Source organism: Lampetra fluviatilis, chromosome 47 (assembly GCF_964198595.1).
Source record: "Lampetra fluviatilis chromosome 47, kcLamFluv1.1, whole genome shotgun sequence".
Classification (NCBI taxonomy): Eukaryota; Metazoa; Chordata; class Hyperoartia; order Petromyzontiformes; family Petromyzontidae; genus Lampetra; species Lampetra fluviatilis.
The window spans coordinates 2,849,015-2,872,648 of record NC_136321.1 but is presented as its reverse complement, the minus strand read 5'-3'; the positions used below and the strand labels follow the sequence as shown (position 1 = coordinate 2,872,648).

Here is a 23,634-nt window from a genome sequence, read left to right as displayed (position 1 = left end):
TCTCTGAGACGTCCTCTCTCTCTCTGAGTCGTCCTCTCTCTCTCTGAGTCGTCCTCTCTCTGAGTCGCCCTCTCTCTGAGTGGTCCTCTCTCTCTGAGTCGTCCTCTCCCTCTTTGAGTCGTACTCTCTCTCTGAGTCGTCCTCTCTCTCTCTAGCGAGCGAACAAGGCGCGCGTGACGGCTTGACAGGGAAGTTCAAGTTTCAAGTTGAATCCCTGTGCCCAGGCAAGAACTCCTGAGCGATAGACGGAGTCTCAGGCGCGACTGATCTCGGTCACCAACAAGACGACCAGAAGCGAGCGCACCAAGGAGCAGTGCCCCGCAACAGCAACGAAGCGAAAAGAAATCGGCGCAAAAACAACAGCGGCGGCGGCGGCGTCATCGCTAGAAAGACGTCGAAGACACCGCACGGCGAATCAGCGACTTTAACAATTAACTTCCCTATGCAGCGTCACCCTTCGGCTCGGACAGCTGTTACGGAAGAACCACTTCCTTGTACTCGAGGAAATCTGAAGGTCCCCACCCCCCATCCCCCACCCCCCACCCTCCGCCCCCCTGCCGCGGTTGAGATTTGCCGGACAGCGCAATGATGCAGGATATCCTTGGCCTGGCCCAGGTGGTAGGGCACCCAAAACAACAAAGAAGAGACGTTTTTTTTGGCTTCCGAATTCGCGTACAAAACTCAACAATTCAGGAGGCGCGATGCTCTGTGTGAAGAGCCGCAGGGCGCTGACCCCTGGCCTGGCCCCAGTCGGTTGTGTCCTCCCCATGGTGGCTCCCAGTGGCACGTCGAGTCCCCGCGTGGGGTCTCCGTGGGGTCCCTGCAGGCCCAGCCGCTTAATGACGGTGGTGGTGGTGGTACACATGTCCGGGCACCACTGCTAACGCGGTGCGAGCGAGGCCACCTCATCAACCACCTCATCAGCCACCTCGTCAGCCACCTCATCAGCCACCTCATCAACCATCTCATCAGCCACCTCATCAGACACCTCATCAGCCACCTCATCAGCCACCTCGTCAGCCACCTCATCAGCCACCTCATCAGCCACCTCATCAACCACCTCATCAGCCTCCTCATCACCCACCTCATCAGCCACCTCATCAGCCACCTCATCAGCCACCTCGTCAGCCACTTCATCAGCCACCTCATCAGCCACCTCATCAGCCACTTCATCAACCACCTCATCAGCCACCTCATCATCCACCTCATCAACCACCTCATCAGCCACCTCATCATCCACCTCATCGGCCACCTCATCAGCCACCTCATCAGGCACCTCATCAGCCACCTCATCAGCCACCTCATCAACCACCTAATCAGCCACCTCATCAGCCACTTCATCAACCACCTCATCAGCCACCTCATCAGCCACCTCATCAGCCACCTCATCAGGCATCTCATCAGCCACTTCATCAGCCACCTCATCATCCACCTCATCAACCACCTCATCAGCCACCTCATCAGCCACCTCGTCAGCCACCTCATCAGGCATCTCATCAGCCACCTCATCAGCCACCTCATCAGCCACCTCATCAGCCCCCTCATCAACCACCTCATCAACCACCTCATCAGCCACCTCATCAGCCACCTCATCAGCTACCTCGTCAGCCACCTCATCAGCCACCTCATCAGCCCCCTCATCGACCACCTCATCAGCCACCTCATCAGCCACCTCATCAGCCACCTCATCAACCACCTCATCAGCCAGCTCATCAGCCACCTCATCAGCCACCTCATCAGGCACCTCATCAGCCACCTCATCAGCCACCTCATCAGCCACCTCATCAACCACCTCATCAGGCACCTCATCAGCCACCTCATCAGCCCCCTCATCAACCACCTCATCAGCCCCCTCATCAACCACCTCATCAGCCACTTCATCAGCCACCTCATCAGCCACCTCATCAGCCATCTCATCAGCCACCTCATCAGCCACTTCATCAGCCATCTCATCAGCCACTTCATCAGTCACTTCATCAGCCACCTCATCAGCCACCTCATCAGCCACCTCATCAACCAACTCATCAGCCACCTCATCAGCCACCTCATCAGCCACCTCATCAGGCATCTCATCAGCCACCTCATCAGCCACCTCATCAGCCACCTCATCAGCCACCTCATCAACCACCTCATCAGCCACTTCATCAGCCACCTCATCAGCCACCTCATCAGGCACCTCATCAGCCACCTCATCAGCCACCTCATCAGCCACCTCATCAGCCACTTCATCAGCCACTTCATCAACCACTTCATCAGCCACCTCATCAGCCATCTCATCAACCACTTCATTAGCCACCTCATCAGCCACCTCATCAGCCACCTCATAAACCACCTCATCAGCCACCTCATCAGCAGAGAGTGTGCGTGACTTGGAGTCGTCTGCTGTGTGGGGAGCGGTGGGTGTAGTGGTTAGCGCTTCGCTGCGCCACGAACCCGGCGACCCGAGTTCGATTCCCGCTCACGGCCACCAACACCAAGCGCTTGATGGTGTGGCTGGAACTACGCCTGGCCGCCTTTGTCTCCCCAGTGGCCATGTTCATGCGCGCGTGTTTGTTTTTATGTCTGGGTGCTCCGATTTCCTCCCACGTGAATCATAAACACATCCATTATTAATTGGACGAGCACATCGTTATACAATAACAACGTCAACAGCAGGACCCGTCATACACATAGAGGGCTCAGCGTGGCTATCCTGGATAAATAAATAACGATGAATCATACGATATTATTTTTCTAAAAAAAAAAAGTTTTGCCGGCTGGCGGGCTTGCTGACTGCGTGCGATCTGTTGCTCTAAGCATCCAATCTCCTATAACGGTCACATCCACAGTACGCTCGGCTTGCTAGTCAACATGATTAACTCGTGATGTTGTGGTGGGGGTTGTCCACTACAAAGCCGGGCACGGGTTGGACTCGGGGAGCGGGCCGAGTGGTTACGTAACGGCGCATTGGGCACAGAGAGGCCCTTTCACGGACCCCCCCCCCCCTATCCCCTCGCCCCCCCCCACTCCAGGCCCCCTTTGTGCGCCGTGGAGTTCCTGGCTCGGCCTCCACTCCGCCGCGACAAAGGGGGTGTGTGGAGGGAGGGGGGGGATCAACGCGCCCCCTTAATCCCCTCGCCCCCCCCCCCTCGCTCGGCTTCACCGCGTGAGGCTGGCACGGAGGGGATATGCTCGGACCTGACGCGATGCTTCCGCTCAGTAAGCAACAACCACCACCACCACCAGCACAGCAACCACAACAACAACCACAGCAACCACAACAACAGAGACTCACAATCACCGCCGCCCCTTCACAGTCCATGCGCGCATCCCCCCGTCACCCCCCCGTCACCCCCCCCCCCCATGCTCTCACAAGGGAACCATTGTGCGCATGGCTTCACAGTCAAGCCACGTCCCCCCTCCCTCCCCTCCCCTTACCATCATTTAGCCAGAGCCATGCTCGACCCACTGCTCGACGAAGATCTCGTCCCTGAGTCCCCGCCGCGGCCGCCTCGCACGCTCCACTGATGGAGCAGCAGCCCCTACCGGGAGATGCTTTCGGCGCTCCGTCTTCTGTGACAAAGTTCGTTCAACTCTCTCTCTCTCGGGCGCGTTCAGTTTCGTCCTGTCACCCTCCCTCCCTTCGTTCTTTGAATCCCTCACGATCCCAATCCTTCACTCACTCTGGGCATCCTTCACTCCTTCCGCTGCCTCGCTCCTATTCACTCATTCATTCCCTCTCCTCTCTTCCCTCCCGCCTTTCCATTCATTCATTAATCCTCCCCCCCACCACCACCACCCCCCACCACCACCCTCCCACCCACCCCCACCCTCCCACCCACCCAACTTAATTCAACAAAACAAGTTTGGCGATGTTGCTCCCTCCGCTGCGTTGGCAGCGGTTCACCGGGAGAGACAACAACAACAACAACAACTCACATAGGCGACGTTTCGGGCAATGACCCTTCTTCATTACCCTCCATCCATGCCTCTCGCTCTTTCTCTCTCACCAGTGCGGACCGCACGAGCATCGTCTGGGACCTGCGCGGGCGATGAGGTGGGACGAGGAGGAGGAGAGGGGGGGTGGAGGGGGGGGGGGGGTGGAGGGGGGTGGAGGGGGTGAAGGGGGGGGCTGTTGGCGAGGGGGAGGGGATTGGGGGGTGGGGGTCACCTGGGCGCGGGGGGAGGTTCGCGCACAGCTGCGACCCCCCCCCCCCTCGCGCAGGCCTCATCGCACGCGAGGCGGAGATACAAAGACGCGCGGGGCGGGGAGAGGCAAACACCGCCGCTAGATCTTGGGTACCACGTGACGCCTCTACCCAGCCCCCCTCCCCACGCAGTCGTTTTCCCGTGTCGCGACAGGAAAGGGAAGAAGGGTCATGCCCGAAACGTCGCCACATTGTATACATTTATACTGGTAGCAACCTCCTGGTTACACCAGCCCACAGGGGATTATTGTGTCCGTCCGTCCGTCTGTCGTGCATCCAAAAATGGGAGGGGTGGGGCTGGGTGGGGAGGGGCTGGTCACCCCGTGGTGCCCTTATAAAACTCAACGTTTAACCTACTCACGCCGGCTTGTGCCCGCCCTCACAGTCGGGCATATTTGCGGAATACACCACGCCGCCGTTGACCCTGCAGGCCATTGACCGAGCAACCCAACGTTTCTACCAGCTCCCTCCGCAGGAGGAATGTGTTTTAGCGTTCTCCTGCTGCCCGTCAGCGAGTGATCACTGACTAATGCGTTGAGTGTGGGTGGGGAGGAAGCGGGAGATTATGAAACAGAGCCGCTCGATCACCCCCCCCCATCCCCCCGCCCCTCGCTTCTCGTCCCTCCTGAGGCTGGGTCCGCGTTAATGCGCGAAATGAATTGTGGCGTGTGACTGGCGCCTTAATTAAATGACGGGAGAGCTGAGAAGGAAGGAGGGGAGGGGATGAGGTGTGAGCGGGGGCGGCGGGGGGTGATCAGGGAACGGGACGAGGTGATTCTGGCGGCAAGCGGTGGTAATTGGAAGAGGTGTGGTGATGATGGTGATGATGGGTGATGGGTTTAAGAGCCATCGTGATCTCCTGTTCTGATGAACGTCGCGGTGTTGGTGTTCATCTCTCGTTTACAGCCCCGGGACAAACGTTGAAAGTTCCAGAGTATATCCGTACGAGGATTAACCGCTGTTGACTTCCCCACAAAAGTGGTGCCCACTTTATCGACCCCGGAGGGAGGGATGATGATGATGAGGCAACCCGCACCCTATCCCTAAATCAGGAGTCGATCTCGCGAATTGCTGCGAGGCGTTCACTCCACAGCGTGGCCGCCACCGGCTCAGCATGTTTCAGTTTCACTTTCATTCATTCGGTATAGCCCCGTGAGCCATTCGGCTCGTGAATCGGGTGCAACGGCAACGAACAAAAAAAACAAAAACACGAAACAAGAAAACATCTTCAAGTGACTCGGCGCAAAACAGACAAATCCAGGGGGATAAAAAACGGCGAGAAAAATAATATTCCAGAAGAAGCACCGGACAGCAACGCCGTTGTGTGAGCTGCCGAGTCGTTGAGACGTCATGAGATGAGTGACGGGATGAGTCACCAGGTTCATAGTGAAGGACATTGTCACAGCACTGGATATATAGGCAGCGTGAACTCGTGAATGCCCCCCACCCATCACCCCGCTGGATCTGAACCCTACCACCTCTCACCCCCACCCCCCCTAGATTGGGTCAAAGCTACCCCCCCCCACCCCTCTTGATCGAGACTGTACCAACTGAACTTGAGGGAGAAGGGGTGGAGGAGTGGTGGCGGATGCGAGTATTGACTGAGAAAATAACGTGGTTTTGACTGATAAGTAACACGCTCATCTTACATAAAGCAATGTTGTACACATATTTGTAACTCTATGTGTAACTCTATGGGTCTTTATATAACTCTATGGGTCTATATGGGTCTATATGTACATGTACATATAGACCCATATAGTACATATACATATAGACCCATAGAGTTTTAAAAAGACCCATTGAGGGGGTGGGTGGTCAGCACCACGCTCGGCCGCCTTTGTCTCCCTAGTGCCAATGTTTACACACAGCACCGAGTATCCATTTCAAGCTGAGTCGACATATGGGGAGGCTCAGGCCCGCTTCAGAGAATCGTCACTGGTGTTGGTGGCCGTGAGCGGGAATCGAACTCGGTTCAATAGGCTCATAGCGCAGTGCGCTAACCACTGCACCACCGCTCCCCACCACCACCACCCCAGTTCCCACCCAGCCCTCTGCTCCGAACCGCTTCACTCGGACCTCGTTCCCTGCCCTCTTGTGATTCCCACGTGCGCTCTGACACGGTGACTCGTATTCTTAGGTTTTTTCGGTAAAGTCACGTAGGTAAAAAAATAAAATTAATGAAAGTTGAATTAAAATAACATAAAAATCACGACGTTTCGGAGGCAACACAAGTCTCCGTCATCAGGTGGGACCGGCACAGCCAGATTTGCTGTATCAAGTGAGGCAGGGATTCCAAGATGCAAGTTCTTAAATACGGCCCCTGCACCGCCATCTAGATCACTTTATTTGTGTTTCCGCTTTGAAGCTACGTTCTAGACAGCGCGTGCAGGCCATCAAGGCACTCTCTGTCCGTGTAAACATGGAACAGGATGAGATCGTGGTAACGCATTGTGTCTCCCTGTCCGAGGCAATGCGTAGCCAGCGGAACCTTCGTCACGACGATGGTGACAACGATGATGGTGACGATGATGATGACAATGATGTCAATGATGGTGAAGCAACACGCTCTGTGATTGAAACCGAAGCTATTACGGTGAATCCCCGTTTAACGCGCGGCGTTCACACTCCACGTTTTCGGTTCAACGCGGCTTTTTCTTTCACGGAAAGTTTTTCTTTCATAACTGGACAGCTGTGCAAAAAGAGCCTCATAGCTCGTCGGATTCCTCCACTACAAATAAATATTCTGATTCTGGTTTCGCTTAACGCTCACCGTGTCTCGCTATAACGCGAGTTTAGCGTGTGACAGACGACTTTTTTCTGAGCGGCGTGGGTGTTTTGCAGCACTGTTCGGTGATGCTGGGAGCTGGTAATATAGTACTGGTGCTGTAGTACTGGTACTATATTACTGGTAGTGTAGTAGTGGTAGTGTAGTAGTGGTAGTGTAGAACTGGTACTATAATACTGGTAGTGTAGTACTGGTACTATAATACTGGTAGTGTAGAACTGGTACTATAATACTGGTAGTGTAGTACTGGTACTATAGTAGTGGTAGTGTAGTACTGGTAGTGTAGTAGTGGTAGTGTAGTAGTGGTAGTGTAGTACTGGTACTATAATACTGGTAGTGTAGTACTGGTAGTGTAGTACTGGTACTATAGTAGTGGTAGTGTAGTACTGGTAGTGTAGTACTGGTAGTGTAGTACTAGTACTATAATACTGGTAGTGTAGTAGTGGTAGTGTAGTAGTGGTAGTGTAGTACTGGTACTATAATACTGGTAGTGTAGTACTGGTAGTGTAGTACTGGTACTATAGTAGTGGTAGTGTAGTACTGGTAGTGTAGTACTGGTACTATAATACTGGTAGTGTAGTAGTGGTACTATAATACTGGTAGTGTAGTAGTGGTAGTGGAGTACTGGTAGTGTAGTACTGGTACTATAATACTGATACTGTAGTAGTGGTGCGCGCTGTGGTACACGGCGTGACACATACCTATCGAGCTGAGTGCGCCTTACCTGGTGAAATAAAAATAGTAAATAGAAGTAAACGCGCGCACAGCGCGGTCCCATAAGGGATGGAATCATTGGGATTTCAATCTTGGGCGCAACGCGTTGCGTGCCACACGAGCCTCTACATCATCCCGACTCGCTCCACCACAGCTACGTCTACGATCGGCCAGTTCGGCTGTGGTGGGGTGGTGAAGTGTGGCTACTCCCAGCGTGGAAGAGTAGGCCAAATACCCATTAAAAAACAATGCGGTTTCTGGAGCTACATCGAGAGCCGAGGACCCTTCCGCCAGCTGCGGCTATTGCAGGAGCTGCGCTTCTAGCTGCTCTATGGGAGGCAGCAACGGATCCAGCCCGCAGGACCACGCGGTCCCTCTGGTGAAGCGACCCCATTAACAGATTAATTAGCAGGCTAATTAATGCGGGGGGGGGGGTAGGCACACGGCGAGTGGCTGTTCGCAGTCAGTAATTAATCGGCGCCGATTTTCTTTTTTGCGCCACCGAAAATTGTGCGGCTTTTGGGGATCAGTCAATTAGGAGATGGAATCGTTTCAAACATCGCGCGCTCTTCTCCCTAACTCTCGTCCCCGCTGTCTCTCTCCTGGTCTCTCTCCTGGTCTCTCTCCTGGTCTCTCTCCTGGTCTCTCTCCTGGTCTCTCTCCTGGTCTCTCTCCTGGTCTCTCTCCTGGTCTCTCTCGCTCTCGCTCGCCACGAACAACACAGAGAACAACACGCTTTGTCAAGGCGCTCTTCCCCCCCTAACCCAGCTTAAATATACGCTGCCAAGCTTGGCGGTGTTCATTCAGACGCTGTCTTTCCGACAGACCTGTTCTTCACCTGATGACGGCTGCTTGCGTTGTGGCCGAAACGTCGTTAGAATTGTATTATTTTATTATGTTAAATTTTTATTATTTTATTATCTCCCTTCTACGTGACTTTACCGAAAGAACCAAGAAGATGAATCCCTGCAGTCACGAAAGATTTACATCGAAACACAGAGACTCTCTCTCTTCTTTTCTTTTTTACGATCAGAGGAAACAAGAAGATGCTCGGTGTAGTCGGCACTTTGCTTCGTTCATCATTTCGTGTTTTTTTAAAATGCTTTGCTTTATGTAACCCACCCCCCCCCCTTTTTTAAATGAAAGATTTCACAAAAGATGTCTCGCTCTGCTCTCCTTACCCCATCCCTCTCTCTCTAACCCCTCTCTGTCTACCCCCCTCTCTTCCTACTCCATGTCGCTCTTTCTCTCTCGCTGTCTCTCCTACGCCTCGCACTTATTCCTCATCCTCTCCGTGTTTCATTCCTACTGCTCCCAGTGTCTCACCCCCCCCCCCCCACCCCGTGTCTCACGCCTCTTCCTCCCCGTGTCTCACTCCTGTCACCCATGTCTCACTCCTCCTGCTCCCAGTGTATCATTTCTCTTCTTCCTCCTCTCCGTGTCTCACTCCTGTCCCCCTCCCGTGTCTCACTCCTGTCCCCCTCCCGTGTCTCACTCCTGTCCCCCGTGTTTCATTCCTCCTACTCCCCGTGTCTCACTCCTCCTCCCCGTGTCTCACCCCTCTTCCTCCCCCCCCCCCCGTGTCTCACTCCTCCTCCCCGTGTCTCACCCCTCTTCCTCCCCCCCCCCCCGTGTCTCACTCCTGTCTCCCGTGTCTCACTCCACCTCCTCCCCGTGTCTCACTCCTGTCACCCGTGTCTCTCTCCTGTCTTCCGTGTCTCACTCCACCTCCTCCCCGTGTCTCACTCCTGTCCCCCTGTGTCTCACTCCTCCTCCCCGTGTCTCACTCCTGTCTCCCGTGTCTCACCCCTCTTCCTCTCCCCCCCCCCGTGTCTCACTCCTGTCTCCCGTGTCTCAATCCACCTCCTCCCCGTGTCTCACTCCTCCTCCCCGTGTCTCACTCCTGTCCCCCCGTGTCTCACTCCTGTCACCCGTGTCTCACTCCTGTCACCCCGTGTCTCACTCCTGTCCCCCCGTGTCTCACTCCTGTCACCCGTGTCTCACTCCTGTCACCCGTGTCTCACTCCTCCTCCCCATGTCTCACTCCTGTCCCCCCGTGTCTCACTCCTGTCTCCCGTGTCTCACTCCTGTCTCCCGTGTCTCACTCCTGTCTCCCGTGTCTCACTCCTGTCTCCCGTGTCTCACTCCTGTCCCCCCGTGTCTCACTCCTGTCTCCCGTGTCTCACTCCTGTCCCCCCGTGTCTCACTCCTGTCTCCCGTGTCTCACTCCTGTCTCCCCGTGTCTCACTCCTGTCTCCCGTGTCTCACTCCTGCCCCCCGTGTCTCACTCCTGTCTCCCGTGTCTCACTCCTGCCCCCCGTGTCTCACTCCTGTCTCCCGTGTCTCACTCCTGTCCCCCGTGTCTCACTCCTCCTCCCCGTGTCTCACTCCTGTCCCCCCGTGTCTCACTCCTGTCTCCCGTGTCTCACTCCTGTCTCCCGTGTCTCACTCCTGTCTCCCGTGTCTCACTCCTGTCTCCCGTGTCTCACTCCTGTCCCCCCGTGTCTCACTCCTGTCTCCCGTGTCTCACTCCTGTCCCCCCGTGTCTCACTCCTGTCTCCCGTGTCTCACTCCTGTCTCCCCGTGTCTCACTCCTGTCTCCCGTGTCTCACTCCTGCCCCCCGTGTCTCACTCCTGTCTCCCGTGTCTCACTCCTGTCCCCCCGTGTCTCACTCCTGTCTCCCGTGTCTCACTCCTGCCCCCCGTGTCTCACTCCTGTCTCCCGTGTCTCACTCCTGTCTCCCGTGTCTCACTCCTGTCCCCCCGTGTCTCACTCCTGTCACCCGTGTCTCACTCCTGTCTCCCCGTGTCTCACTCCTGTCCCCCGTGTCTCACTCCTGTCTCCCGTGTCTCACTCCTGTCCCCCCGTGTCTCACTCCTGTCACCCGTGTCTCACTCCTGTCTCCCCGTGTCTCACTCCTGTCACCCGTGTCTCACTCCTGTCTCCCCGTGTCTCACTCCTGTCCCCCGTATCTCACTCCTGTCTCCCGTGTCTCACTCCTGCCCCCCGTGTCTCACTCCTCCTCCCCGTGTCTCACTCCTGTCCCCCCGTGTCTCACTCCTGTCCCCCCGTGTCTCACTCCTGTCCCCCGTGTCTCACTCCTGTCCCCCCGTGTCTCACTCCTGTCCCCCGTATCTCACTCCTGTCTCCCGTGTCTCACTCCTGTCTCCCGTGTCTCACTCCTCCTCCCGTGTCTCACTCCTGTCCCCCCGTGTCTCACTCCTGTCCCCCCGTGTCTCACTCCTGTCCCCCGTGTCTCACTCCTGTCACCCGTGTCTCACTCCTCCTCCCCGTGTCTCACTCCTGTCTCCCGTGTCTCACTCCTGCCCCCCGTGTCTCACTCCTGCCCCCCGTATCTCACTCCTGTCCCCCCGTGTCTCACTCCTGTCACCCGTGTCTCACTCCTCCTCCCCGTGTCTCACTCCTGTCACCCGTGTCTCACTCCTGTCCCCCCGTGTCTCACTCCTGTCCCCCCGTGTCTCACTCCTGTCACCCGTGTCTCACTCCTGCCCCCCGTATCTCACTCCTCCTCCTCCCCGTGTCTCACTCCTCCTCCTCCCCGTGTCTCACTCCTGTCACCCGTGTCTCACTCCTGCCCCCCGTATCTCACTCCTCCTCCTCCCCGTGTCTCACTCCTGTCCCCCAGTGTCTCACTCATGTCACCCGTGTCTCACTCCTCCTGTCTCCCGTGTCTCACTCCTGGCCCCCGTGTCTCACTCCTCCTCCTCCCCGTGTCTCACTCCTGTCCCCCCGTGTCTCACTCCTGCCCCCCGTATCTCACTCCTCCTGTCTCCCGTGTCTCACTCCTGCCCCCCGTGTCTCACTCCTCCTCCCCGTGTCTCACTCCTGTCCCCCCGTGTCTCACTCCTGCCCCCCGTATCTCACTCCTCCTGTCCCCCCGTGTCTCACTCCTGGCCCCCCGTGTCTCACTCCTCCTCCTCCCCGTGTCTCACTCCTGCCCCCCCGTGTCTCACTCCTCCTCCCCGTGTCTCACTCCTGTCCCCCCGTGTCTCACTCCTGCCCCCCGTATCTCACTCCTCCTGTCCCCCCGTGTCTCACTCCTGCCCCCCGTGTCTCACTCCTCCTCCCCGTGTCTCACTCCTGTCCCCCCGTGTCTCACTCCTGCCCCCCGTATCTCACTCCTCCTGTCCCCCCGTGTCTCACTCCTGGCCCCCCGTGTCTCACTCCTGTCTCCCGTGTCTCACTCCTGCCCCCCGTATCTCACTCCTCCTGTCCCCCCGTGTCTCACTCCTGGCCCCCCGTGTCTCACTCCTGTCACCCGTGTCTCACTCTTGCCCCCCGTATCTCACTCCTCCTCCTCCCCGTGTCTCACTCCTGGCCCCCCGTGTCTCACTCCTGCCCCCCGTATCTCACTCCTCCTGTCACCCGTGTCTCACTCCTGCCCCCCGTATCTCACTCCTCCTGTCACCCGTGTCTCACTCCTGCCCCCCGTATCTCACTCCTCTTGTCACCCGTGTCTCACTCCTGGCCCCCCGTATCTCACTCCTCCTCCTCCCCGTGTCTCACTCCTGGCCCCCGTGTCTCACTCCTGCCCCCCGTGTCTCACTCCTGGCCCCCCGTATCTCACTCCTCCTCCTCCCCGTGTCTCACTCCTGCCCCCCGTGTCTCACTCCTCCTGCTCCCCGTGTATCATTCCTCTTCTTCCTCCTCCCCTTGTCGTCTCACCCCTCATCTTACTCGCATTGCTCCCCGTGTGTTACTCATCTCCTCTCTCGCATCTCCTCTCTCGCATCTCCTCTCTCGCATCTCCTCTCTCGCATCTCCTCTCTCGCATCTCCTCTCTCGCATCTCCTCTCTCGCATCTCCTCTCTCGCATCTCCTCTCTCGCATCTCCTCTCTCGCATCTCCTCTCTCGCATCTCCTCTCTCGCATCTCCTCTCTCGCATCTCCTCTCTCGCATCTCCTCTCTCGCATCTCCTCTCTCGCATCTCCTCTCTGGCTTTGAACCGAGGGGACATTCACAGTCGATGGCGTTCGGAGCGGTGAGTCGCAGCCGAACGCACGTGCGCGGCCTCGCACAGACTGACAACAACAGCCCCCTATATGGCGGTGACGTCTCCACGGTGCTTGTGCCCGGCTAGGTGCACCATGAGGCCATCACGTGGCTTTTGAAAGGCTCGCTGACAGGAGGAGGTCACGTGACAGACCCAGGTGCCATGAGTTGACTGACTGAGATGACTGCCAGATGCACCAGCTGTGCTCACCACTGTGCCAACTCGCTGCACGCGTTTTAGCCACTCACATTCATAACAAGGTAAAGATCCCCGGTATAGCCTTAACATAATCTTGGGGCAAGTGCGGTTTTGTGAGCACCTATGAAGGCCGGCTCGGTACACGAGACGGGGTGGGTAGCCAGCAACACGCCCGGCCGCCTTTGTCTCCCCAGTTGCGATGTTCACACATCCCACCAGGTATTCGTGTTGAGGCTGAGTCGACCTAGGGGGAGGCCCAGGACGAGTTTTAGATAATCGCCACTGGTGTCGGCCGCGAGCGGGAATCGAAATGGGGTCGCCAAATTCGTGGCCCAGCACGCTAACCGCTGCTCCACCGCTCCCCCACAAAGTGCTGCGCCTATGAACATTAACGCACGCGCGCGCGCATGCGCACTGAGACAACACACAAAGACTCCCCCGAATAGCTTCAATATTTTTTGGTGCAAATAGCAAGCACCCTATATACACAGCAGAAACAAAGATCACCCGTATATCCTTAAGGGGACGTTCTTAAATGACGTCACGCACCTGGGGGGGAGGGGGGGTCAGACATTTGTGACGATGTGTGACGAGGGGAGGGGGGGGTTTGAGAAATGTGACGTCACGTAAAAATGCGCAACTTTAAATGAATATAGACAACACGTTCTACTTAATTAAATATACTTTTTGATAAATGTTTTCTCCTACAACATCAGAGTGCAGCGCCACATTAAATATTAAATACGCACTACAATAACAATAGTTTAAAGCGATTTGAAGCACGTTTTATTTTTTTTGGGGGGGGGGCAAAGCTTTGTGACGTCATATTCGAGGGGGGGGTCTGACTTTTTGTGACGCCGTGTGACGAGGGGGGGGGGTCAAATATCGTCCAAAATCGCATGACGTCATTTATGGACGGCCCCTAACAGACTGTAGGGGCAAGTGTTGTTCGCGAGCACCTATGAAGGCCGGCACGGCACACAAGGGGGTGGGTGGCCAGCACCACGCCCGACCGCCTTTGTCTCCCCGGTGGCGATGTTTAAACACCGCATCACCCACACATACAAAGTCAGAGACAAAGGTCGCCCATACAGCCTACACATGTTGTTGGGACAAGTGCGGTTTGGTTAGCGGGGAAATAGTCAACAAATCGGGAGTGCAGTAGCAGGCCCTATTGCACAACGCCTCCCCCTCCCAGCCCCCCCTCTCCCAGCCCCCGCCCCCCTCTCTCAGCCCCCCCCCCCCAATATCTACCCCCCACGAGACTTCCCCTCCACTTTGCTCACTTCCCCAGACACTGATCCAATCAATAGAGCTTTGGGTTTTTGCCCTGCACCCCCTACCCCCCTCCACCCCTTCCACCCCACCGCGGCCATGGGGAAGAGGAGGCGAGTGTGGTTGGGGTTAAGACGCGGTCTCTGCGCGGGGAGGGATTAGCACGATGTTTGTGGCCGCGTGTTCAAGTCGTTAACTTACGACGATGATGAGCCAAGAATAAGAATGTCTGTGTGTCCCGCGCGTGACGTCACTCCACGTCGGCCAGCCCCGCTCATTAATAATCATGAACAAGTGACGTCACTCCACATGTACAACCCCGCCCCCCTCATTAATAATCATGAACAGGTGACGTCACTCCACATGGATTCCCGCCCCCCTCATTAATAATCATGAGCACGTGACGTCACTCCACATCGAAGAGGTCCCCTCATGCATAATCATGAAGCGGTGACGTCTTCCAAATGGAACCCCCCCAATCCATGAATAATAATTAGCTGCTGACGTCACTCCAAATGTGGGGAGGTGGGGGGGGCGAGGCCCCTCCTCAGCGTCAACTCACAGCCCTCACCACAAAGGCAGAACCCTCACGTCACGCGATCTCCGTCACGCTGTTGAGACATCGAAGTAAAAAGGACGTCGTGATGAACGAGGGATTATCACCTTTTCATGAAATGAGTCTGTGTCACCGCGCCCTGACAAACTGCACGCGAATCGATGCAGTGAATATATCACGTCGCGGTCTGAGATTCGCTTGAAGTTCATTAATAAACGTCATAAATAATATACATGTAGTACAGTATTAAATCAGGTTATCAGATTGCTGAATACATATTGATACTGGAGAAATCCGATGAGTTATAAAGCTTTTGTTTCACATTGGGAGGCAATATCGCTGCGTTTGTGCGCAGAAATGATGATCGCGTTGATGTTCGCGGGGCGTGGACGAGGTGCTACGACATTTGTGCTCTTCAAGTCGTCAACGAATATTGGCGTTTCAAGTCCCAGATACACAGACACGTGAGTAACACAAAGACAAAGATCCCCCGTATAGCCTTAACATGCTGTTGGGGCAAGAGCTGTTAGCGAGCAGCACCTATGAATTCCGGGGTGGGTTGACAGCATCAAGAACACCGTAGCAGATATTCATTTGAGGCTGAGTCGACCTAGAGGAGGCTCAGAACCGGTTCAGATAATCGTCACTGGTGTTGGTGGTCGTGAGCGGGAATCGAACTCTGGTCGCCAGGTTCGTAGCGCAGTGACGCTAACCACTACACCACCGTATCTTCACACACAACAGCAGCCGCCGTTCGCTACTGAGTGGCGGTGACGTCACCACAGCGCGTGTGCCAGGCTAGGTGCACTTTGAGGCCACGTGAAGTTTCGAAGGCTGGCTGACAGGTGGTCACGGGACAAAAACCCAGGTGCCGTGGGTTGACTGACAGATACATCACCTGTGCTCCCTAATATGCCAACGTTCTGCGTTTTAGCCACCCGGCACTCCGCTCGTTGTGTGAGCGGAGCTCCTCCGCCTTCTATGGTTATTGGAGGGCGACTGCCTCCAACTGCCAGCAGCGTCCTTCACGAGCCTCCTCTTCCTCCTCCACAGAGGCCGATCTTGACACTGCTGGTACCGGTCATCGGCAAGTCCACTCAGCTCCACATCCTCCCGTACCACATCAGCTCCATCTCTTCTTTAGCCTGTGCCGTGCTCTGTTTAGACACACCACACATTAAAACACTGACACACGCGCACTCATCTAAAACACTCATACACACTCGCCCACAATCAGTGTCACTCACCCCAAAGCTCTCCGACCCACACACTCACCCGCCTACTCCAACACAAAAACACTCACCCATCAACACAAACATCCACCAACACACTCATCCCATACGCACACTCACCCACCCACACACTCACTCACCCACTCCAATACGTACATACTCACCCACCAACACACTCACCCACCAACACACTCACCCGCCAACACACTCACCCACCAACACACTCACCCACCAACACACTCACCCACCCACACACTCACCCACCAACACACTCACCCACCAACACACTCACCCACCAACACACTCACCCACCCACACACTCATCCACACACTCACTCACCCACTCCAACACATATACACTCACCCACCAACACACTCACCCACCAACACACTCACCCACCAACACACTCACCCACCAACACACTCACCCACCAACACACTCACCCACCAACACACTCACCCATCAACACACTCACTCACCCACCAACACACTCACCCACCACACACTCACCCACCAACACACTCACCCACCAACACACTCACCCATCAACACACTCACTCACCCCACCAACACACTCACCCACCAACACACTCACCCACCAACACACTCACCCATCAACACACTCACTCACCCATCAACACACTCACCCACCCCACACACTCATCCACCAACCACACTCACCCACCAACACACTCACCCACCCACAAACTCATCCACACACTCACTCACCCACTCCAACACATATACACTCACCCACCAACACACACCCACCAACACACTCACCCACCAACACACTCACCCACCAACACACTCACCCACCAACACACTCACCCACCAACACACTCACCCACAACACACTCACCCATCAACACACTCACTCACCCACCAACACACTCACCACCAACACACTCACCCACCAACACACTCACCCCCACCCCACCACCACCACTCACTCAGCCCCGCACACAACAACCAAGCCATTGCCAACACCCCTGCGCTGCTCCCCTCCTGGGGGGGGGGGGTGAGTGAATGGGGGGGGGGGGGTGAGTGAATGGGGGGGGGGGTGAATGGGGGGGGGGTGAGTGGAATGGGGGGGGGGGTGGGAGTTGAGAATTAGGATGCGCGCTCACTCCACGGCTCCCCCAAACACTGCGCTCACAGTCCCCTCTGTGTTCCCGTCTGTCCCGGTGGTGCGTGTGAGCTGCCTCTTCGCGGGGGCAGAGAGAAGGGAGGGGGGGGTCAGGAGGAGGCGGGGGGGGGGGTCAAGGATTATTTTCCTAGACCCCCCCCCACCCCCATGCTCGTCCCCCCACCTCCTCATCCCCCCCCCCCACGCCGCCCTTCAAATGTCAAACAGAACCCCCCCCCCTCTACTCCCACCCTTGCCCCCCCCCCCTCCAGCATTGCCTCACCCCCTTCCCTTGGGGTCTCTCCTCGCAATTGTCCAAATCTCTCTTTCACTCTCTGCTCAACTTCCCGGGGAGAGTGAGGGGAGAGTGAGGGGAGAGTGAGGGGGGAGCGAGGGGAGAACAAGGGGGGAGCGAGGGGAGAGTGTGCGGGAGAGTGAGGGGGAGAGTGAGGGGAGAGTGAGGGGAGAGTGAGGGGGGGAGCGAGGGGAGAACAAGGGGGGAGCGAGGGAGAGTGTGGGGAGAGGGAGGGGAGAGCGAGGGGAGAACAAAGGGGAGAGTGAGGGGAGAGTGAGGGGAGAGCGAGAACAAGGGGAGAGTGAGGGGAGAGTGAGGGGAGAGCGAGGGGAGAGCGAGGGGAGAACAAGGGGAGAGTGAGGGGAGAGTGGGGAGAGAGCGAGGGGAGAGTGAGGGGAGAGTGAGGGGGGAGCGAGGGGAGAACAAGGGGAGAGTGAGGGGAGAGTGAGGGGGGAGCGAGGGGAGAGTGAGGGGAGAGCGAGGGGAGAGCGAGTGGAGAACAAGGGGGAGAGTGAGGGGAGAGTGGGGAGAGAGCGAGGGGAGAGTGAGGGGAGAGTGAGGGGGGAGCGAGGGGAGAACAAGGGGAGAGTGAGGGGAGAGTGAGGGGTGAGCGAGGGGAGAGTGAGGGGAGAGCGAGGGGAGAGCGAGGGGGAGAACAAAGGGAGAGTGAGGGGAGAGTGGGGAGAGAGCGAGGGGAGAGTGAGGGGAGAGTGAGGGGGGAGCGAGGGTGAGAACAAGGGGAGAGTGAGGGGAGAGTGAGGGGGAGCGAGGGAGGGAGAGTGTGGGGAGAGTGAGGGGAGAGCGAGGGGAGAACAAGGGGAGAGTGAGGGGAGAGTGAGGGTGAGAGCGAGGGGAGGAGCGAGGGGAGAACAAGGGGAGAGTGAGGGGAGAGTGAGGGGGGAGGCGAGGGGAGAACAAGGGGAGAGTGAGGGGGAGAGTGAGGGGGGGAGCGAGGGGAGAACAAGGGGAGAGTGAGGGGAGAGTGAGGGGGGGAGCGAGGGGAGAGTGTGGGGAGAGTGAGGGGAGAGCGAGGGGAGAACAAGGGGAGAGTGAGGGGAGAGTGAGGGGGGAGCGAGGGGAGAACAAGGGGAGAGTGAGGGGAGAGTGAGGGGGGAGCGAGGGGAGAGTGAGGGGAGAGTGAGGGGGGAGCGAGGGGAGAGTGAGGGGAGAGTGGGGGGGAGAGCGAGGGGAGAGTGAGGGGAGAACAAGGGGGAGAGTGAGGGGAGAGTGAGGGGGGTGGGGGAAGCGAGGGGAGAGTGAGGGGAGAGTGGGGGGAGAGTGAGGGGAGAGTGGGGAGAGAGCGAGGGAAAGCGTGGGGGGAGCGTGGGGGGAGCGAGGGGAGAGCGTGGGGAGAGCGTGGGGAGAGCGAGGGGAGAGCGTGGGGAGAGCGGGGGGAGAGCGTGGGGGGAGCGAGGGGAGAGCGGGGGGAAAGTGAGGGGGAGAGCGAGGGGAGAGCGAGGGGAGAGTGAGGGGAGAGTGAGGGGGGAGTGAGGGGGAGAGTGAGGGGAGAGTGGGGGGAGAGCGAGGGGAGAGTGGGGGGAGAGCCGAGGGGAGAGTGAGGGGGGAGTGAGGGGGAGGAGGTGAGGGGAGAGTGGGGGGAGAGCGAGGGGAGAGTGAGGGGAGAGTGGGGGGAGAGCGAGGGGAGAGCGTGGGGGGAGCGTGGGGGGAGCGAGGGGAGAGCATGGGGAGAGCGGGGGGGAGAGCGGGGGGAGAGCGAGGGGGAGAGCGAGGAGAGAGCGAGGGGAGAGCGAGGGGAGAGTGAGGGGAGAGTGAGGGAGAGTGAGGGGAGAGTGAGGGGGGAGCGAGGGGAGAGTGAGGGGAGAGTGAGGGGGAGAGTGAAGGGAGAGTGAGGGGAGAGTGAGGGGGGAGCGAGGGGAGAGTGAGGGGAGAGTGAGGGGAGAGTGAGGGGAGAGCGAGGGGAGAGTGAGGGGAGAGCGAGGGGAGAGTGAGGGGAGAGTGAGGGGGGAGCGAGGGGAGAGTGAGGGGGAGAGTGAGGGGGGAGCGAGGGGAGAGCGAGGGGGGATCGAGGGAGAGCGAGGGGAGAGTGAGGGGGGGAGCGAGGGAGAGTGGGGGGGAGAGTGAGGGGGGGGAGCGAGGGGGAGAGTGAGGGGAGAGTGAGGGGAGAGTGAGGGGAGAGTGAGGGGGGAGGGGAGCGAGGGGAGAGTGAGGGGGGAGCGAGGGGAGAGCGAGGGGAGAGGTGAGGGGAGAGTGAGGGGGAGAGTGAGGGGAGAGTGAGGGGGGAGCGAGGGGGAGAGTGAGGGGAGAGTGAGGGGAGAGTGAGGGGAGAGTGAGGGGGGAGCGAGGGGAGAGTGAGGGGAGAGTGAGGGTGAGAGTGAGGGGAGAGCGAGGGGGAGAGCGAGGGGTGAGAGCGAGGGGAGAGTGAGGGGAGAGTGAGGAGGGAGCGAGGGGAGAGTGAGGGGAGAGTGAGGGGGGAGCGAGGGGAGAGCGAGGGGGGAGCGAGGGGGAGAGCGAGGGGAGAGTGAGGGGGGAGCGAGGGGAGAGTGGGGGGAGAGCGAGGGGAGAGCGGGGGGAGAGCGAGGGGGAGAGCGAGGGGAGAGTGAGGGGGGAGCGAGGGGAGAGTGGGGGGAGAGCGAGGGTGAGAGTGAGGGGGGAGCGAGGGGAGAGTGAGGGGAGAGTGGGGGGGAGAGTGAGGGGGGAGCGAGGGGAGAGTGAGGGGAGAGTGGGGGGAAAGCGAGGGGGAGAGTGAGGGGGGAGCGAGGGGAGAGTGAGGGGAGAGTGGGGGGGAGAGTGAGGGAGAGTGGGGGGAGAGCCAGGGGAGAGTGAGGGGGGAGCGATGGGAGAGTGAGGGGGAGAGTGGGGGGAGAGCAAGGGGAGAGCGTGGGGGGAGCGTGGGGGGAGCGAGGGGAGAGCATGGGGAGAGCGGGGGGAGAGTGAGGGGAGAGCGAGGGGAGAGCGAGGGGAGAGTGAGGGGAGAGTGAGGGGGGGAGCGAGGGGAGAGCGAGGGGAGAGTGAGGGGAGAGTGGGGGGGAGAGCGAGGGGGGGAGCGAGGGGGAGAGCGTGGGGAGAGCGTGGGGGAGAGCGAGGGGAGAGCGTGGGGGGAGCGAGGGTGAGAGTGAGGGGAGAGTGGGGGGAGAGCGAGGGGGGAGCGAGGGGGAGAGCGTGGGGAGAGCGTGGGGAGAGCGAGGGGAGAGTGAGGGGGGGAGCGAGGGGGGGAGCGAGGGGAGAGCGTGGGGAGAGCATGGGGAGAGCGAGGGGAGAGCGTGGGAGGAGCGAGGGGAGAGCGGGGGGAGAGTGAGGGGAGAGCGAGGGGGAGAGCGAGGGGAGAGCGTGGGGAGAGCGAGGGGAGAGCGTGGGGAGAGCGAGGGGAGAGCGTGGGGGGGAGCGAGGGGAGAGTGAGGGGAGAGCGGGGGGAGAGTGAGGGGAGAGCGAGGGGAGAGCGGGGGGAGAGTGAGGGGGGGAGCGAGGGGGAGAGCGAGGGGAGAGTGAGGGGAGAGTGGGGGGGAGAGCGAGGGGAGAGCGAGGGGAGAGTGAGGGGAGAGTGAGGGGAGAGCGGGGGGAGAGTGAGGGGAGAGTGAGGGGGGAGCGAGGGGAGAGCGAGGGGAGAGTGAGGGGAGAGTGGGGGGAGAGCGAGGGGAGAGCGTGGGGAGAGTGAGGGGGAGAGTGAGGGGGAGAGCGGGGGGAGAGTGAGGGGAGAGTGAGGGGGGAGCGAGGGGAGAGCGAGGGGAGAGTGAGGGAAAGAGTGGGGGGAGAGCGGGGGGAGAGTGAGGGGAGAGCGTGGGGAGAGCGAGGGGAGAGCGTGGGGAGAGCGAGGGGAGAGCGAGGGGAGAGTGAGGGGGAGAGCGGGGGGAGAGCGAGGGGAGAACGAGGGGAGAGTGAGGGGAGAGTGAGGGGAGAGCGGGGGGAGAGTGAGGGGGAGTGAGGGGGGAGCGAGGGGAGAGCGAGGGGAGAGTGAGGGGAGAGTGGGGGGAGAGCGGGGGGAGAGTGAGGGGAGAGCGTGGGGAGAGCGAGGGGAGAGCGTGGGGAGAGCGAGGGGAGAGCGTGGGGGGAGCGAGGGGAGAGCGGGGGGAGAGTGAGGGGGGAGCGAGGGGAGAGCGAGGAAAGAGTGAGGGGAGAGTGGGGGGGAGAGCGAGGGGGAGAGCGAGGGAGAGTGAGGGGAGAGTGAGGGGAGAGCGGGGGGAGAGTGAGGGGAGAGTGAGGGGGGGAGCGAGGGGGAGAGCGAGGGGAGAGTGAGGGGAGAGCGAGGGGAGAGTGGGGGGAGAGCGAGGGGAGAGTGCGGGGACAGTGGGGGGAGAGTGAGAAGAGAGCGAGGGGAGAGTGGGGGGGAGAGCGAGGGGAGAGTGAGGGAGAGAGTGGGGGGAGAGTGAGGGGAGAGCGAGGGGAGAGCGGGGGGAGAGTGAGGGGAGAGTGAGGGGAGAGCGAGGGGAGAGCGGGGGGAGAGCGAGGGGAGAGTGAGGGGAGGAGTGAGGGGAGAGCGAGGGGAGAGCGGGGGGGAGAGCGAGGGGAGAGTGAGGGGGGAGTGAGGGGGGAGCGAGGGGAGAGCGGGGGGAGAGCGGGGGGAGAGCGTGGGGAGAGCGAGGGGAGAGTGAGGGGGGAGCGAGGGGAGAGCGGGGGGAGAGCGAGGGGAGAGTGAGGGGGGAGCGAGGGGAGAGCGGGGGGAGAGCGAGGGGAGACTGAGGGGAGAGCGAGGGGGGAGAGCGGGGGGAGAGCGAGGGGAGAGTGAGGGGAGAGTGAGGGGAGAGCGAGGGGAGAGCGGGGGGAGAGCGGGGGGAGAGCGTGGGGGAGAGCGAGGGGAGAGTGAGGGGGGAGCGAGGGGAGAGCGGGGGGAGAGCGAGGGGGAGAGTGAGGGGAGAGTGAGGGGAGAGCGAGGGGAGAGCGGGGGGAGAGCGGGGGGAGAGCGTGGGGAGAGCGAGGGGAGAGTGAGGGGAGAGTGAGGGGGGGAGCGAGGGGAGAGCGGGGGGAGAGCGAGGGGAGAGTGAGGGGGGGAGCGAGGGGAGAGCGGGGGGAGAGCGAGGGGAGAGCGAGGGGAGAGCGAGGGGAGAGCGAGGGGAGAGTGAGGGGGGGAGCGAGGGGAGAGCGGGGGAGGGGAGAGCGAGGGGAGAGTGAGGGGGGGAGCGAGGGGAGAGCGGGGGGAGAGCGAGGGGAGGAGCGAGGGGAGAGCGGGTGGGAGAGCGGGGGGGAGAGCGGGGGGGGAGAGCGAGGGGAGAGTGAGGGGAGAGTGAGGGGGGGAGCGAGGGGGAGAGCGGGGGGAGAGCGAGGGGAGAGTGAGGGGAGAGCGGGGGGGAGAGCGAGGGGGAGAGTGAGGGGAGAGCGGGGGGGAGAGCGTGGGGGAGAGCGAGGGGAGAGCGGGGGGGAGAGCGGGGGAGAGCGTGGGGAGAGCGGGGGGAGAGCGGGGGGAGAGCGTAGGAGAGCGGGGGGGAGAGCGGGGGGAGAGCGGGGGGGGAGAGCGGGGGGAGAGCGGGGGGAGAGCGTGGGGAGAGCGTGGGAGAGCGGGGGGAGAGCGTGGGGAGAGCGGTGGGGAGAGCGTGGGGAGAGCGTGGGGAGAGCGTGGGGAGAGCGGGGGGAGAGCGGGGGGAGAGCGAGGGGAGAGCGGGGGGAGAGCGGGGGGGAGAGCGGGGGGAGAGCGTGGGGAGAGCGTGGGGAGAGCGGGGGGAGAGCGGGGGGAGAGCGGGGGGAGAGCCGTGGGGAGAGCGGGGGGAGAGCGGGGGGAGAGCGTGGGGAGAGCGGGGGGGAGAGCGGGGGGAGAGCGAGGGGAGAGCGTGGGGAGAGCGTGGGGAGAGCGGGGGGAGAGCGTGGGGAGAGCGGGGGGAGAGCGGGGGGGAGAGCGTGGGGAGAGCGGGGGGAGAGCGGGGGGAGAGCGGGGGGAGAGCGTGGGGAGAGCGGGGGGAGAGCGGGGGGGAGAGCGAGGGGGAGAGCGTGGGAGAGCGGGGGGAGAGCGGGGGGAGAGAGCGTGGGGAGAGCGGGGGGAGAGCGGGGGGAGAGCGTGGGGAGAGCGTGGGGAGAGCGGGGGGAGAGCGGGGGGAGAGCGGGGGGAGAGCGTGGGGAGAGCGGGGGGAGAGCGTGGGGAGAGCGGGGGGAGAGCGTGGGGAGAGCGAGGGGAGAGCGGGGGGAGAGGCGTGGGGAGAGCGGGGGGAGAGCGTGGGAGAGCGGGGGGAAGAGCGGGGGGGAGAGCGGGGGGAGAGCGTGGGGAGAGCGGGGGGAGAGCGTGGGGAGAGCGGGGGGAGAGCGTGGGGAGAGCGGGGGGAGAGCGGGGGGGAGAGCGTGGGGAGAGCGGGGGGAGACCGG

General features: G+C 60.3%; 1 protein-coding gene across 1 annotated transcript; it reads left to right on the top strand.

Moving 5' to 3' along the window:
• Nucleotides 1-585: 585 nt before the first annotated feature.
• Nucleotides 586-3,739, top strand: LOC144947790 (uncharacterized). Its single transcript, XM_078877144.1, has 3 exons — nt 586-615; nt 782-3,198; nt 3,428-3,739. The coding sequence occupies exons 1-2, from the start codon at nt 586-588 to the stop codon at nt 2,366-2,368; spliced, it is 1,617 nt and encodes a 538-aa protein (XP_078733270.1). The 3' UTR covers nt 2,369-3,198; nt 3,428-3,739.
• Nucleotides 3,740-23,634: the final 19,895 nt, after the last annotated feature.

Coding starts and splice junctions, on each gene's coding strand:
- LOC144947790 (XM_078877144.1), top strand. CDS start 586: ATGATGCAGGATATCCTTGGCCTGGCCCAG. Junction 616..781: donor ATATCCTTGGCCTGGCCCAG/GTGGTAGGGCAC, acceptor GGTGGCTCCCAG/TGGCACGTCGAGTCCCCGCG.